This window comes from Carlito syrichta, unplaced genomic scaffold (genome assembly GCF_000164805.1).
Source record: "Carlito syrichta isolate Samal-C Ts95f unplaced genomic scaffold, Tarsius_syrichta-2.0.1 Scaffold130609, whole genome shotgun sequence".
Taxonomy (NCBI): Eukaryota; Metazoa; Chordata; class Mammalia; order Primates; family Tarsiidae; genus Carlito; species Carlito syrichta.
In genome coordinates this window covers 48,355-64,324 of record NW_007074705.1, presented here as the reverse complement: position 1 = coordinate 64,324, position 15,970 = coordinate 48,355, and the positions used below count along the sequence as shown (strand labels likewise).

The following is a 15,970-nucleotide window of genomic DNA, read 5'->3' as shown; positions in this document are numbered from 1 at the left end:
GGCCGTTTTGAAGAAACCTGACACAGCGTGGAGTTGGGTTTTCATCTGTAAATGTTTCCATATTGAGAGATGGAATTTTAAGTAGAAACTGTTTTCTTCAATGTGACCTTGTTACTGAGTCACATATTACAGAAATTTTTGGAAATGTTTTGGTTTATTATAATAAATGTGTCAGCCTGGTTGCCGGGAAATAGGGTTGATTTCCTGGGGGTGAGGGGACGGGCCTTAAAGATCACCCGTTTTAGACTTGGTCTCTCTTGGGAAGGAAATATACGAAAAATACAAGATCATCCCACGTTGATCACAGAATTGTGGGAACAAGCCCCAAATGCTGTGGTTACTTGACAGCTTGCATTTCTTTACTGTCTCCTTTAAAACTTATTGGAAATATAGATCTTGTTTAAAAATGTAAAACGATTGATTGTGGGCGTAATGTTTGTCAAGTTTTATAGATAAAAAAGTACTGGAAGTCAGAATCACTAAATAATTTGCTGATGTTTACACGTATTTTGAATGGCAGGGCCAGGATTCACTGTGGGGTCGACTCTGAAGCCCGTGTTTTTTGTAGAAGGCTAGAGGGTGGTGAGTTTTCGAACAACACCAAATGCGCTATTGGCAAGACCTTGTCTCTACAATAAATAAAAAAATTAGCTGGACGTGGTGGTACGCACCTGTAGTCCCAGCTACTGGGGAGGCTGAGGCGGAAGGATTGCCTGAACCCAGCAGGTGGAGGCTGCCATGGCCATGATCGTGCCCCTGCACTCCAGCCTAGATGACAGAATGAGACTCGACTCAAAACAAAAAAGGGAGAGCTTCATTATGAAAGGGGAAAGCACTGTGTGAATGTAAATTAGCATCGGAAATGGAAATCCCCTAAACACTCTAAGCAGTTGGAAGCGAGGGCAAAGAAGCTTTTAAAAAAAGACACAAGGATTTCCTTTAAAAAACACTCGGAATACCTGGGGTGGGCGCAGGCCGTTCCGGACCCCGGTTGCTTCTTTAGCGCAGGACTTAGGCTGTGATCCTGGTGGGAAGGAGCTCTGGGTGTGAGAGTCTGGTCTGACCGCTGATCTCTGGGCTCCACCATGCCAGCGCCCTCTCCTCCAAGCGGGGCTTGAACTGCAGCCATGGAAGATGCGGACAGATGGCGGAGATCGCGGCACCGGTTGCACAGGGCATCTCTTCCGGCTCCGGTGGGTGGTGTTCTCAAAGAGGCAGCATGTGTCCAGTGGGATTTTAAAAACTATTTCCAAACTCGACGTCTACTGTGGGTTCGTGACATCGGGACCTGGTTGTGCTCAACACAGAAGTGGAGAGAGAATCTCCCGAGGTCAAAGAAAAGGCTGGAGGGACCGCGGTGGCCAGAGCGCCCCCCACCCCGGGGAGGCGGAAGGGCTCAGGTGCGTGGCTGGGGACACAGGACACCCCGCTGTGGAGAAGCCGCCCCTGCGCGGGTCGAGACGCCCAGTGAGCTGACTGCCGTGCCGTCACAAAAAAGAGAGATTGTGGGAGAGGCAGTGCGGCACACATGCGACTGTGTTGAGCAAATGATCGTGGAAGATTTCGTAGTAATAAAGTTACCGTGGGACGACTTTGTGTTCTATCTGGCGTTCTCTGGAGTTAGGTCATTCACCTCGTTTCGGGTACACTTTGCTTCGCCAGCTTGTTTTGGGGATTGACAAATGGATGGAATGTCAACCAGTTATGAGTTTTGTTCTCCTAACCCAACATCGTGTCCTTTGCGATCCAGTGTCACACATCACGCCGTAGACTAACGCCACAGAAATCAGAGCCTGAGCTAATCGACGCATTTGGTGTGTCTTTTATGCAGTACACATTTTGGAACTTCATACCCAAGAATTTGTTTGAGCAGTTCAGAAGAATAGCCAACTTTTATTTCCTGATCATCTTCCTGGTCCAGGTAAGGCCGGGCCTGTTCTCCAGACTGTCACTTGAATGTCTGGATACGTGGCGTTTTAATCTTGGGGACCCCTATGTAGCAGTAAGAGCAAGGACGTGGTGCCTCTGGGCCACGGTTCTTCCATCTCCCTGCTTCAGGGCAAAACATGTTGAGGCCGGGAGCCCTTCCCCCCAAGCCTAATGAGATGAAGGCCTTCCCAGAACAGAGTAGGGGCCCCTGTGGTACAGTAAGATACAAGCCTTCCCAGAATAATGAAAGAGTTCTTCTAGCACCATAAGATAAAAACTTCCTTGGAAGATTCAGGTTAGAAAGAAATGTAGCCCCAATCTGTAGTGCGCATGTGTAACTCTGCTGTACCCTTGAGCTGTGGAGTACCCGATTAGCCTATAGGTTACTGGTGTGTAAGCCTTATCAGGGGACAAAGAAGCTAAACCTGTATACAAGGCACTGCCCCCCCCTGCGCTCGGGGCTCAGCCTTTGGACGTGAATCTGCTGAACCGGTGCCGGCACAAATAAAACTGCTTTCTGGCCTCCGTGTCCCGACTCTCGACAAAATCCTGCCACAGTGTCGGCTCTGTGAGCTCCATGCAGGCAGAGGCACACCTGAGGTAACTGTGTGCACGAGGTGGTGATGGCCGCCTTCCTGCTGTCCTTTTGGTACTGGTGGGGCGGGCAGGAATTTTGTGACCTTAGGACAAGTTCACAGCCAAGCTAAGCACTGCTCTTCATAAGCGGTGTGGGCGCCCCAAAGAAAATCCAAAGAAGTTACACATTAAAAGAGAGCTCAAAGAGAAAAAAAGGCCGGGCGCGGTGGTGCGTGTCTGTAGTTCCAGCTACGTGGGAGTCTGAGGTGGGAGGATCGCCTGAGCTCAGGAGGTCAAGGCTGTGGTGAGCCGTGAGTGTGCCACTGCACTCCCGCCTGGATGACAGAAGGAGACCCTGACTCAAAAGAAAAAAGAAACACAGCAAGGGCGTGAATTAGGGGGAACACGTCACGTGTGTTTAAGGAACAGGAACCTTTTTCTAAATCATACAAAACACAACCGAAGGACTTCCAGACCTCCCCACATTAAACCACTCAGGGAAGGTCATGACCGTGGGGCAGGGGCGAGGAGGGAGCTAGCGGTTGTGGCCGGCTTCAGCCGTGTCTGCCGCTTGCAGATGGGGTCTTGTCCACCCCTCGGTGGAAGCACGTGGCCCACGGGCGCAGAGCCGCTCGGGGTTGATTTACCTTCTGCCCTGTGGGCCTGGGGGGCTGATGAGGCGGGCACCAGCCAGGGGCGTCGGGCACGGCGGGGCGCCCCAGCCTGCCCGGCCCCTGCTCTTGCTCCTGAAGTGACCCCCACGTGCCTCTCCCGCAGCTGATCATTGACACGCCCACGAGCCCCGTGACCAGCGGGCTCCCACTGTTCTTCGTCATCACCGTCACCGCCATCAAGCAGGTGAGTGGCTCAGACGCCCGCGGGCGCGCTGCTGTGCGAAGGGCCTGTGGCGTTTCCGTGCCAGAGGCCCCTCCCACAGCTGTTCTGGCTTGGCGCAGTCAGAGGAGGGAGGGCAGTCCTGCGAGCTCCTCGGAGCTCAGGGCCCTCGGGGTCGGGAAGCACGTTCCGGGGCTCCTGTCCTGAGTCACCCAGGCGCGATGTCTCACCGGGCCCCTTCCCCTCTGGGACCCGAGGGCCGTGACCCCGGAGCACACCTCTCCAGGGCTCTGGGTTCTCACTTGTAGCCCGGTGCGCCAGCGCCCTCAGACCCACTGGAGAGAGCCGGCGACCAGCGCTGAGAACGCCTCTCGTTTCCTCACTGTCCTGTTATCCATTTTATCACCCCAAAGCGAGCCTCCCCCACTCCCCCAGCCCTGGCAGAGGCTTTCTGTGGCTGTCCCCTCGCCTCGGCCAGAGGCGTCCAAGTCACATTTCAGCATCACGTTTCTGTGGCTCACCCACACCGTGGCACGTGCCAGTCCTTCCTTCTGCTTCGCAGATGCGTGGCAGTCCGAGGAGGTGTGGGTGGACCGTGTTTGTTTTCCGTTCATCTGTCGGTGGGCGTCTGCACGCCTCCACGTTTTGGTCGTCTCGGATGATGCTGCTCAGGGTACTGTGTGCAGGTTGGGGTGGACCCGGGTCTTCTTTCCCCCTGTTTATTTACACACTTTTGACAGAGGACAGTTACGCAGAGATGTCACGGCGGTGGGGGGGGCCGGGTGTCAGACTCCCTGGGGCGTGTGCTGCAGTGGCGTTGCTCTCATGTTCCGGGCACCGGCAGGGTGTTTTCCCCATTGAGGCAGCCCGCGAGCTCTTCCGTTTCTCCGGTGCTTCTCGTTGTCCATCCTGGGGGTCACGCCGTCCCGGAGCGTGAAGGGGCGTCCCGATCCGCGTTTCTCGAGTGGCTGACGGCATCGAGCATCTGGCCGTGTGCTTCCTGGCCACTGGTCAGTCTTGATGCCTTCCAGTCGTCTGCCCACGTTTAGGTTGAGTTGCTTGTCTTTCTTTGGGGGGGGGCATGGCATGTCAGACTTGTTTACATGTTCTAGATGCAAGGCACGTGTTCACTGCAAACTTCTGAACGCCGTGGCCTTTGCATGTTAAGTGTTTATAGGTTGGGCTTTCATTTGAGGCAGCTGGGTGATTTGCAGAACGACAGCCTCTAGCTCAATTCCTGACGGTCGCATTCTTGCTGGCAAAGCTGCGCTCTTCTGGTGTTGCTCTTTAAATGCAAAAGAAAAAGCCAAATCTGTTTTCATGAGACACGGCGTGTGTGCAGGCCTTCGACGGCAAAGGTGGCAGAGGTGACACGCTGCGGGTGCCTCACTCCGGCCCCGTGTCACCTGAGTCACGGGTGTTGGTGAAGAGCTCACATGCTCCCCGGGAGTCCAGCTCATCTTCGGAGGAGACTGTCTAGGGCCACCATGCCTCTCATACCGAAGTGTGGATGGCACTTAGGAATTAATCGCTTCACATCAACTTGAGTTTTATTTCTCACTTGCTAGTCATCTGGAAATGCAGATTTGAGCAGCCGTGTGGCTTTCTTTCATGGCCATCAGACGGGCTTCGGAGTGCTAGAGTCTGAGGAGCACACGGCCAAGTGTGGACGAGGCAGGGGCAGTGCCACCACGGCCCCAGAGCCACCGAGCAGGCCTCTGGCACCCCCAAGAGAGGGAAGCTGTGACCATGCAGGGCCCCATGAAGACGGTCATGTGTGTCTGTGTGTTCAGGCCACGATGCATGTGTGTCTTGGCTTGGCAGCATCAGCCATGCATCCCGGGAGGCGTGACCGAAGATGTTAGACGTGGTAGACACTCTTGGACACACCATGCTGGGAACCAGGACAGAGAAGTGACCCTCACCATTTTTGAGTCCCAGGCACCTTTACACGCAGCAAAGCCCGAGCCCAGAGACGCAGTGCCAGTCCAGGAAGGGGCCGCACTGTACTCCCGGGGCCGGGCTTTCAGGTCACCGTGCCACATGCTGTGTCCACTGCCACACATAGCTGTGCGTGTGAGGCGGGGGCCCCACAGGGCCGCAGCCCCCGTGCCAGGCCAGCATGTCAGCCGATGCCTGTCGTGGCCGCCTGGGAGCTGGACGGCGCTGTCCCCGTTGACTGCTTAATACGCATGCGTGTCCGGAGGACGCAGGGCTGCCGTGGCGTCATGGGGATGGCGTGGTCCTCCAAGAGTCTGGGCTGCGGCTCTCACAAAAGACGGCAGTCTAGTCATGGGGACGTGGCCTTGAGCGTCCACATCGGGGCTTCCGTGCAGCCGCCGGAGGGAACTGGCGTGACGTGCCTTGCGGCTCCGAGGCTTTTCAGCTCGAGGCACAGTCTCTCTCATCGTCTGACTCCGGCGTCCCCTCCGTAGGGCTGTCTGAAGGATGTCTCAAGACAGGCACAGACACATAGTTTGGTAGCATTCATATGTGCCTCAGTACACATCTTACCAGATCTCTTTCCAGGTGTACACTGAAACAATTTAAAGCCCCTCAGATTGCTGTGGGGAAATGTCCGGGCTGAATCAGGGGTCCGACCGAAGTTGGGCGTGAGGTGTGAGCCTCGTGGAGAAAGGTGCCCACGGACGCGAGCTACGCTTCTATTTGATTAACCGTGAGATTTTCTCCCTCCTCCCACCCTTCCTTTCCCTCACTCTCCCTCCCCCTTCCATCTTTCTTTCTTGCCCCTCCCCCTCCCTCTGTCTGTCCCTCTCTCGTCCCCTCCCCCTGCCCCCCTTTATCTTCCCTGCCCCTCAGGGTTATGAAGACTGGCTTCGCCACAAAGCCGACAATGCCATGAACCAGTGCCCCGTCCACTTCATCCAGCACGGCAAGCTTGTGCGGAAGCAGAGTCGGAAGCTGCGGGTGAGTAGCGACCGACACACCTACCCGGTCTCAAACCTGTGACCTGCATAAAACGGGTCTCATGAGGCGTGGTGGCGCCTGTAGTCCCAGCTGCTCGGGAGGCTGAGGTGGAAGGACCCCTTGTGCCAGGGGATCGAGGCCACGGGGAGCCAAGATGGAGCCTGTGAATGGCCGTGGCTCGCCAGCCTGGGCGACATCGAGAAACCGCGTCTCGTGATACCAGATGTTGTAGCTGATGCTGTGCGATGAGCCTGTGACCCATTCGCCGTAATTTCTGCGAAGGTCGAGGTCAGCCTGTGGGTGTCCGGTGGCTACAGCAGCCCTGGCTGGAAGGGCCATCCCTCCCGAACCACATGGCTCTGCCCTCAGCCGGGAGTCGGTTCAGCACAGCTGTGTGGTCCGTTTCTGGGTTCCCCGGCCCGCCCCGTGAGTCTTGGTACCGGTCCCACTGTGCCTCCTACTGACCACCTTTGCGGTCTCCTAAGCCCCGCCCCCAGGCACACCGACTCCTGCACTGCCGTCCGCTTTTTCAGGATGGTTTTGGCTGTTCCAGGCCAGTACCTTTCCCTGTGTGTTTTAGAATAAGCTCTTCTGTGTCTAGAAATTCTTGCTGGGAGTTTGACAGGATTTCATGAAACCCATGGGCCGATTTGGGGAGAGTCACCCTCTGATTTTAAAGTCTCAGAAATTCATCGCGTGCTTTGACCCACATGTGGCAGGATCCCCAGCTGCAGTGAAGAGTCTCTGGGAGGGTCTTTCCTGGACTTGCATCACAGCCCGTGTCCTCCTGGGACTGAGCGGCATGGACACTGCAGTCCCGACCGGGGCCGGGCGGCTTCCCGCTGATTCTTCTTCCCTTCGTCCTGCAGGTCGGGGACATCGTCATGGTCAAGGAGGACGAGACCTTCCCCTGCGACCTGATCTTCCTTTCCAGCAACCGGAGCGACGGGACGTGCCATGTGACCACAGCCAGCTTGGACGGAGAGTCAAGCCACAAGGTAACGGGAGCACAGTGGGGGTCTGACAAATAGCATAGCATAGGGAAGCCCACTGACTGAAAGCTTATGGCGAAAACCCAGGGAGCGGTGCTGGCTGTGGCTTCTCCTCACTTTCGCTTCCTCCCTCTTTTCCCTTTTTAATTTTTCTTTACAAAAAATTTTCAGGCTGGGCTCGATGGCTCAGCCCGTCATCCCAGCACTTTGGGAGGCCGAGGCGAGTGGACTGCCTGAGCCCGCGAGCTCGAGAGCAGTCCGGGCCACTTGGTGAGACTTCATCTCTGCAATAAATCAAAAAACTATCTGGGCGTGGTAGCGCGCGCCTGTAATTCAGCTACTTGGGAGGCTGAGGTCGAAGGACCGCTGCAGCCCAGCAAGTCAGTGCTGGGTGGCCATGAGCGTGCCACTGCACTCCAGCATGGGCGACAGAGTGAGACTCCGACTCAAAAAACCCGAAAACAAAGACTGTGAGTCAGGGTCTCGCTCTGTCATCCAGTCTGGAGTGCAGTGGCGATCACACTTTATCACAGCCTCAACCTCCTGGGCTCAGGCGATCCTTCTTCCTCAGCCTCCCGAGTAGCTGAAACTACAGGGGCATGCCACCATGCCTGGCTAATTAAAAAAAAAATTATTTTTTTTGGTAGAGATGGAGTCTCACCATGTTTGTTGCCCAGGCAGGTCTCGAACTCCTGGGCTCAAGCAATCCTCTTGCCTCGGCCTCCCAAAGTGCTAGGATGATGGGCATGAGCCACCACGCCTGGCCCACTCTTTTCTTTTTAGAATAAACTTTATTGTGTGTGTGTCCAGTATAGCATGGGGTTCTAGGACGCGTATGTCGTAAAGTGGCCATTGTGGTAGAAGACATGATCACACCCACCAGCCCCTGTAGTTACCCACCCTCAGGGCAGGGGCGTCTGGGAACTACACCCTCAGCGGGAGACCCTGGGCGTGGCACATGGTCACCAGCCAAGAGTTCGTGCCGGGCGACCTCCTGACTGCTCGTCCCACACTGGCTGTTCTGAGTCCTCTGACCACATCTCTGCATCCCGCCCCCGCTTTTTCCTTTTCCCTGACAGCCAGCCGTCTCAGGTTAGCCGAGGTAGCTTCAGTGTCGCCACCGTCATCTCCCTGGTGGTTCCGCATTAAGGATTTAATGGAGGGTTGGTTGGAATGTTAAAGGCTTTCATTCCACTAGCCAAGATCGATGTCCTTCCTGGCCTAGGGTCATGGGAAGAGTCACATACAATTCTAGATCTTGCCTGTCCCTTCAAGGTGCGTCTCCTGGTCAAAGTACCGTAATAAGGATTTTCTACAGTTACTGTATAATTAACTTCTTGCCCCCGGTGGAGAGTTCAGTCCTGGTAGTTGACACTGCCAAAGTTCTAATTATCAATCACAAAAGGAAATATGGAGCCCCATTAATTTTCAGATGCTTATTACTTTAAAAATCCGGAAGGTTCCAAGGAGTTCATGGAAGTGAGCAGAGCTCAGAGTATTCAACCGTTTCTAAGCTGCCAGCTCACAACATCGCAGCTTCAGAGCGGTGTTTAGGTAACACCATGGACACAGGCAGTTTCTTCCCATGTATACAGAGACTTTCTTTTAAAACCCTTGGGGGCAGTGCCAGCCTTTTGTGGATGACTCAGAGTTGTACACAGTCCTGTGGGTTGTTGTTGTTATTATTATTATTTATTTATTTTTTGAGTTGGAGTCTCACTCGGTCACCCAGACTGGAGTGCAGTGGCCACTCCCGGCCGCCGCAACTTCGCCTGCCGGGCTCTGGCGATCCTTCCGAGTAGCCGGAATCACAGGCATGCGCGACCACGCCCGGCTGATTTTCTGATTGATTGTCGAGATGAGGTCTCGCTGCCCAGGCGGGTCTCGAACCTGCGGGCTCAGGCCCTCCACTCACCCCAGCCTCCCCAAGGCACAGGATGATGGGCGGAGCCGCCGAGCCCGGCTGTTGTTATCATCTTCTTGGCTAGACGTGCTGTCCCACTTCCAGGTAGCACAGCCTCCAGAATGAGCATGCCACAGACTGTCCTGGGGAGTGGGGATCCGGTGTGTACTGTAAGCCTCTGTCGGTCTCCCCAGAAGTGTGGGGCACTGGGGTCTAGGAGGCAGGGGCTTGGGGAGCCTCCAGGTGAACCCGCCCACCCATGGGTCAGGAGCCCGGTTGGGTCCCAGTGAGCAGGAAAGTGTGTGCAGACACTCCCCCTACGATGGCAGGCCTTCTCCCAGTGGTGGCGGACACTCCCCCGATAGTGACGGCTGCTCAACCCACAGTCACAGGCCCTCCTCCAGCAGTCCTGGGCTCAGGCATCTTGCCGAGTCACGAAGGTGAAGTGGCGGGCTGTCTGTGTTCATGCTCATCAACAGCAGGCTTACGTGGCGGAAAGGAAGTGTTTAGGGGCTGAGTCTGTGTTCTCATGGTGTCTCCTGCTGTGACGGGTAAGCCAGAGCATCGCTCCCCCAGCCATGGTGGACGCTCTCAGTGTTCAGGCCCCTGCAGCCACAGGGATCACAGCAGCCTCGTCTTCGTGTAACTCCCTGGTGTGCACGGACTCTCGACATACCTTCCCCCCCGGCAAGCAGGCCTTGTCTGGGCTGATTTGCAGGCACAGAACATCCACCCGGCGTGTCCCGTGTTGGGTGGTGCTGGTGCTGGGCTGCGCCGAGCGTCTGGCCGAGTCTGCTGAGACCCTGCCCTTGTCCCCACAGACGCACTACGCCGTCCAGGACACCAAGGGCTTCCACACGGCAGAGGACATCGACGGGCTGCATGCCACCATCGAGTGCGAGCAGCCCCAGCCTGACCTCTACAAGTGAGCGCATCCCGGGCCTCCACCTGTGGCCACCTGTGCCCTCAACGGGGCTCTCGCTCCCCTCAGAGAGTCCCGCTTGGAAAAAGAGTGCAGTGGCTGCTCGGAAATTAAGTCCGGGTCACAAGTCAGGTCCTCACACGTTTTCATAGACAGCACCCCTCGGGTCCGCAGCTTTTCATACCGACTTTCAAGGGGTTTTTTTGGACTAGATTCAAGGAAGAAACGCTGCTTGTAGGCTGTGCGGGGAGGGAAGTCATCTAAGTGGGGCTGATTAGAGGGTTCTGGAGAAAGAGGGGCCGGCAGGGGTCCAGCCGTGCGGAGTGTGCCTCCAGTGTAGACCCTTGGCTCACAATAGTGCGCTTCCTCTGTAGAGACAGAGAGCGGGCAGGGGAGGCCCGTAGGCTGCGAGGGGTAACGCGGCCTTCCTGTTCCAGGTTCGTGGGCCGCATCAATGTCTACAATGACCTGAGTGAGCCCGTGGTGAGGTGAGTGCCTTGGGTGCCCTGGCGTCCCGCCCGGGTCGTGGCGTGAGATGAACCTTCCTTCTTCCATGAGGTGTCTCCCCCCACGGGGCTTGAAGGGGAATTCTGCTTTCCGAGGGAGCAGCCCCTTGGCTTCTCTCAGGGACACCTGTACGTGACAGCAGAGAAGTGCTCCACAAAACCCGTTCCGCCCATCTGCAGAGCACTGCCTCACAGGCCAGGAGGAGGGGTCCCCAGGTCACAATTTCAAGACCAGGTGGGGCCCTCTCAGGACTGTCCTGCTCCTTGTGTCTTCAGAGGTGACGTTGGAAGACTTCCAGCTTAGAGGCCATTTTGTCAGCATGAATTAATCTACCCACAGTCCTTATTGGGATGCGTCCCTGGCTCACGTCTACCTGAGGCCCACGTCCGCCTGGGGAAGGTGACAGGGCTGGGGGGGCTAGCTCACAGGTGTGCTCACATGTTCGTCGGTGCAGTTTCCGTGGTGGTCACGCATGGTACATGTGCAAGGAGATGGTGGCCCTCGGACACCTCCCTCTGTGGCCCTGGGACAGCCACACCTTGTGCAGGACGTGGTAACACTCTGACCTCCTCGGGCCTCTTGCGCCAGGAGCTATGCCTGCCCCAGGCCTGGGGATGTGAGCCGAGACGCCATTCCATGGTCCAGCAGATGCTGCCCATGTGGTATTTGGATCTTACAGTTCAGGACAGCAGCTTCCAGGGGGTTTTGAAGTTGCTGCTTTTCCATGAACGCCACCTGCTAGAGAAATAATTTCTCTCCCGGTTAAGCAACCTCCGGATTGTGGATGTCCTGGTGTGGGGTTGTGTGTCAAACAAAACATGTTCCCAGAAGTAGAAACAGACTCATGGGCAATGGCTGCAGCATAAATAGCTGTGGGACGCAGGTTTCCGGAGCCTCCTCAGAGGCCCCTGGATTGTTGCTGAAGGAGACAGTGTGTGTGCACTTTGAGTGCTATTGACATCACTGCCCCTCAGAGGCCCACGGGGGCTTTCCGGGGTGATGGAGGCCTCTCGGTCCCCTGAACACACGCTATTCCACATGTGCATCTTTGTCATCTGGAGAGAGGTGACCCGCACTTCTGTGAGTTGTGGGAGGGGACTTCTGCATGTATGAGACCGAGTATGAGACCGGGGCTTCTGCGTGTTGCCCGTGGGCTGCATCTGGATGGGCGTCGTGTGGACTCCATGCATCCTGTCTAGATGAGGCCTGGGAAGACGCTTACGACGGACGTTGTGTTTTGGTTCGGACTCAAGTTTTGCTTTATAATGTTTAATCTGCTCAGTAGCCATTTAGCATCTGGGTTGTTAAGGTATTTATGCATTTGTGGCATGGACGGTTGTGAATTCGGCAGTCAGGGCCTCTGCCCGCTCAGCATGACACATCTTCTGTCCAAGCTGAAAGCAAAAGCCCCTTCCTAGCAAATTATTTTTATTGTATTTCAGCTTTCTTAGGAGAACAACACCTTTTTGTTTGTGTGTTTTTGACTTAGAATCTCACTGTCACCCAGGCTGGAGGGCAGGGGCATGCTCACAGCCACTGCAGCCTCGATCTGCTGGCCTCAAGTGATCCTTCCGCCTCAGCCTTCCAAGTAACTGAAACTATAGGCATGCACCATCACGCCTGGCTAATTTGTTGATTTATTGTAGAGGTGAGGTCTTGCCACGTTGCCCAGGCTGGTCTCAAACCTGTGGGCTCAGGCAGTCCTCTCATCTCGGCCTCCCCAAGTGCTGGGATTATAGGCGTGAGCCAGGCACCCAGCTGAGAACAACACTTTTAGTTGAAAAACAAAGTAACACATCTCAATTAAGGCTGCGTTCAACCACATAATGTGTAACAATGTAACTTGTTGAGGAAAACAGCTTTTGCTAAGTGGTACTGTGAAAAGTAGGAGTCAGGGTAGCCACACAGCTTCCCTCTTTTTTTTTTTTTTTGAGTTGGAGTCTCACTCCGTCGCCCAGACTGGAGTGCAGTGGCCGCTCCCGGCCACCGCAGCCTCCACCTGCTGGGATCCGGCGATCCTTCCGCCTCAGCCTTCCAAGTCGCTGGAACTACAGGCACATGCTACCACGCCCAACTGATTTTTTGATTTATTGTAGAGATGAGGTCTCGCCTGCCCAGGCGGGTCTCGAACCCGCCGGCTCAGGCAGTCCACTCACCTCAGCCTCCCAAAGGTGCGGGATTACAGGCTGAGCCACCGAGCCCGGCAGCTTCCCTCTTTTGTCTGAGTAAATTATTGTTAGGCGCTGAGAGTCCTTTTTTAAAGGGGATGACACCCGTGTCCCTAAACACGTGTGACGTGGATTATTATTATAAGTGTGTTGCTGACAGGAGCTGACAGTCCTCGTAAAACAGCCTGACGGCAGCCCGGGGCTCCAAGTCAGGGGCTGCCTGGGAGGAGGGTGTCATACAACAGGCATCCGCAGCTGGGCACCCGCGGCACTTGGCATGCTGTTGACATCACTGCCCGTCACAGGCCCACAGGGGCTTTCTGGGTGATGGAGGCCTCTCGGTCCCCTGAACCCGCGGCAGGTCAGAGCATCTGGGCAGCAACCCCTCGAGTGGCCTCCCCCCTGCCCGTCCCTCGAAGCAGCCTGCCCTCTGCCCACCAGATGCCGTTCTGAGCAGCACAGGTCATGTGCTGAGCACACCCCAACTTTGTGCTCGGCAGGCTGGCAGCTTTCCATGACGAAAGGCCACTGAGCCCTGATGAGGTGACAGCAACCTCGGCAAGCACTCTGGGTCTCCACCCTCTGGAGAAGTCACTGGGGTTTCATGGGTAGCAACATGGGCGAGTTCGTCCACTCGTTTCTCCTCAACTGTTGGGATGTGAGGAGGGGGGAATTGCCGTTCCATGAGCAGAAACACTGGACGTGATCCTCGTGCCAGGATCTGTGTCTGCTGTGTGCGGTGTTCAGTGCTTCCATTCTTTGGCTGTTGTTTATTTCCCCCAGAGTGGCCACGTATGGCTGGTCCACATTTCAGGCCACCGGTGCAGAGGCTCTTTGCAGCTCGGTGTCTGGTGTGTTTAAATGCCCTGCGGTGTCCTCTGCCAGCTCTAGAAACAGGCTGTGTTCCCTGAGTCTCCCCGAGGATGTAACAGAAACAGCTGGAAAGGGAATGAGGTGCCCGCTCCCTCTTCGGCTCTTCCAGAGCATTCCGGGGCCCTCTGGAGCCAGTCCTCAAACTTGAGGCTTGTCAGGAGAGGGCTGCTGGGCCCGGCCCTGGGGTTTCAGACTCGCTGGGGCTGGGGCGACGTTCCTGATGAGCTCCAGGGGCTGCTGGCGGTGCCGGTGGGGACCCATGTGAGGGACCCCAGCCCTGGCTCTGTCTGGAGCAGTTGCTGAAGCCTTTCGGTTCTGGCTCTGTGGGTCTGAGTGGGGCCCGGAGCCCAGGTTCTTACAAGGCCCATGCAAGGTCCTCACCGCTCCCAGGGCTGCACTCCACGGCGGGCCCTGCAGCATGGGAGCCCTGGAGAGGACGATATCAGAAGAGCCACATGTTCGTTTCACAGATAAAGGCCACGTCCCTTCACGTGGACCTGGGCTCACTTGAGTCATCCGTGGAGGCAGGTCTGCGTTTGCACCGTCTCCTCTGAAATGGGGCTGTTCAGGAAACCCGTCGGTCCCAGCGGCTTTGCCGCCGGTTTTCTGTCTTGTCTGGCTCCTGACCACCTGTATCTTTCCAGGCCTTTGGGATCGGAGAGCCTGCTTCTCCGAGGAGCCACGCTGAAGAACACCGAGATGATCTTCGGTAAGTCCTTCCCCGGTGGGCTGCCGTGCCAGCTCCGGAGTGAAGGATACGCTGAGCACGGCTGAGGTCGCAGTGGTGCCTGCAAGCCTCTCTCTGTGCGGGGAGGAGAGCTGACCCCGTAGCAGGGATGATTCGGCTCACAGAGGTCCGCGTTGACGGAAAGCTGCAGGCCACGGCTTAGGGACGTCGGAGAACATGGCCTGCGTGTGGCCCGCCTGGGGTTTTCGACTCAGAAAATAAACTTGTGTCCGTGGGAGAACTGGCAAAATGTGGTTCTGCCAGAAAGCGGTTTTTATGTCTGCTTTTCTTTGCTAGAGTCTTTCACTTCTGGTGGGTTATTTCCTATGTTTTAAGTAAATCAGACAATTTTTAAAAATCCGTAAGTGGCCCAGCTCCCGGGAAGCCTACTGCCATGGTCCCTGTGTGTCCGTGGGGGGTGGGCGCTGGGGCTCTTACCTGCATGGAACCTGCACTCAGCCTCTGCCTACCTTAAATCACCTCTGGGTTGTTTATAATTAATACCCAATATAATGCAGATGCTATGTAGATGGTTGGCATGCTTTTGACGATGTTTTGGGGTTTGTTTTATTGTGGTATTACGGTTTTGTTCACACTGTGGCCCAGACTAGAGTGCAGTGGCACCCTCATGGCCCGCTGCATCCTCAACTCCCAGGCTCAGGCAGTCTGCCTCCCTCAGCCTCCCGAGTAGCTGGGACCGTGAGTGCGCGCCACCACACCCCACTATTTTTTCTGTTCTTTGTGGAGATGAGGTCTCACTGTGTTTGTTGCCCAGTCTGGTCCTGAACTCCTGGGCTAAGGCAGTTTTCCTACCTCAGCCTTCCAAACTGCTGAGATTACAGACGTGAGCCACTGTGTCTGGCCTGTATTGTGATTAAACATTTTTTTAGAAAATATTTCCCATCCCAGCTGATAGAACCCTTGGATGCAGAAGGCTGACTGTGTATTAAAAATATGAAATTTAGAAGTAAAGTACAGATTGCTTTCTACGCACAACATCCTTATTCTCAAGATTCCCATCACCTGACTGAACAGCTAGCCTGCCTGGTTAAATTAAAAACAAGCTGTGTGGGACCCCAGACCCATTTCCCCACCGCCATGGGTTCCAGACTCCATGGCCAGGCGCGTTGGCATCTTGTCACCAGGGTCCCCTCCTCCTTTCAGGTGTTGCCATCTACACGGGCATGGAAACCAAGATGGCGCTGAACTACCAGTCCAAGTCCCAGAAGCGGTCCGCCGTGGAAAAGTAAGGCCCCTCCCACCGGCTGTGTGTGTGAAAGCCTGCCATTAGAACCGTCCCAAGCCACGGCCGAGGGAACAGGTTCCTCCTGCCGGGCGAGGTGGTGTCGCACCAAACGTTGTCTTAACCGTAGAGTGAAGTTCTCATTTTGTGGCGGACACTGCGCCCTCTTCGCTGGGTCCTGCTGCCCGTCTGGGTTAGCAGCGCTGCCTCGGTGGGCATCCCGGTGTTGCTGTCCTGAGTTGGTTCCACGTCCGACAGCTCATCCCCTGATCCGGAAACATTCAGAGTGGGGCCGGGCGTGCTTTTCACTCGGACTCAGGGAACCCGCGTGTTCTCTGGTGCTTTTTTTTTTTTTTTTTTTTTTTTTT

General features: G+C 55.8%; 1 protein-coding gene across 1 annotated transcript in view; it reads left to right on the top strand.

Moving 5' to 3' along the window:
* ATP11A (ATPase phospholipid transporting 11A) overlaps positions 1–15,970 on the top strand; it is a gene marked incomplete at its 3' end in the record, with an annotated part of 73,604 nt that overhangs the window by 11,963 nt on the left and 45,671 nt on the right. Inside the window, exons 3-10 of the mRNA XM_021708088.1 lie at positions 1,832–1,921; positions 3,283–3,363; positions 6,160–6,267; positions 7,137–7,265; positions 9,984–10,087; positions 10,522–10,572; positions 14,277–14,341; positions 15,524–15,605. Of these exons, the coding sequence (XP_021563763.1) occupies positions 1,832–1,921; positions 3,283–3,363; positions 6,160–6,267; positions 7,137–7,265; positions 9,984–10,087; positions 10,522–10,572; positions 14,277–14,341; positions 15,524–15,605 (710 nt within the window). The remainder of the gene's footprint in view (positions 1–1,831; positions 1,922–3,282; positions 3,364–6,159; positions 6,268–7,136; positions 7,266–9,983; positions 10,088–10,521; positions 10,573–14,276; positions 14,342–15,523; positions 15,606–15,970) is intronic.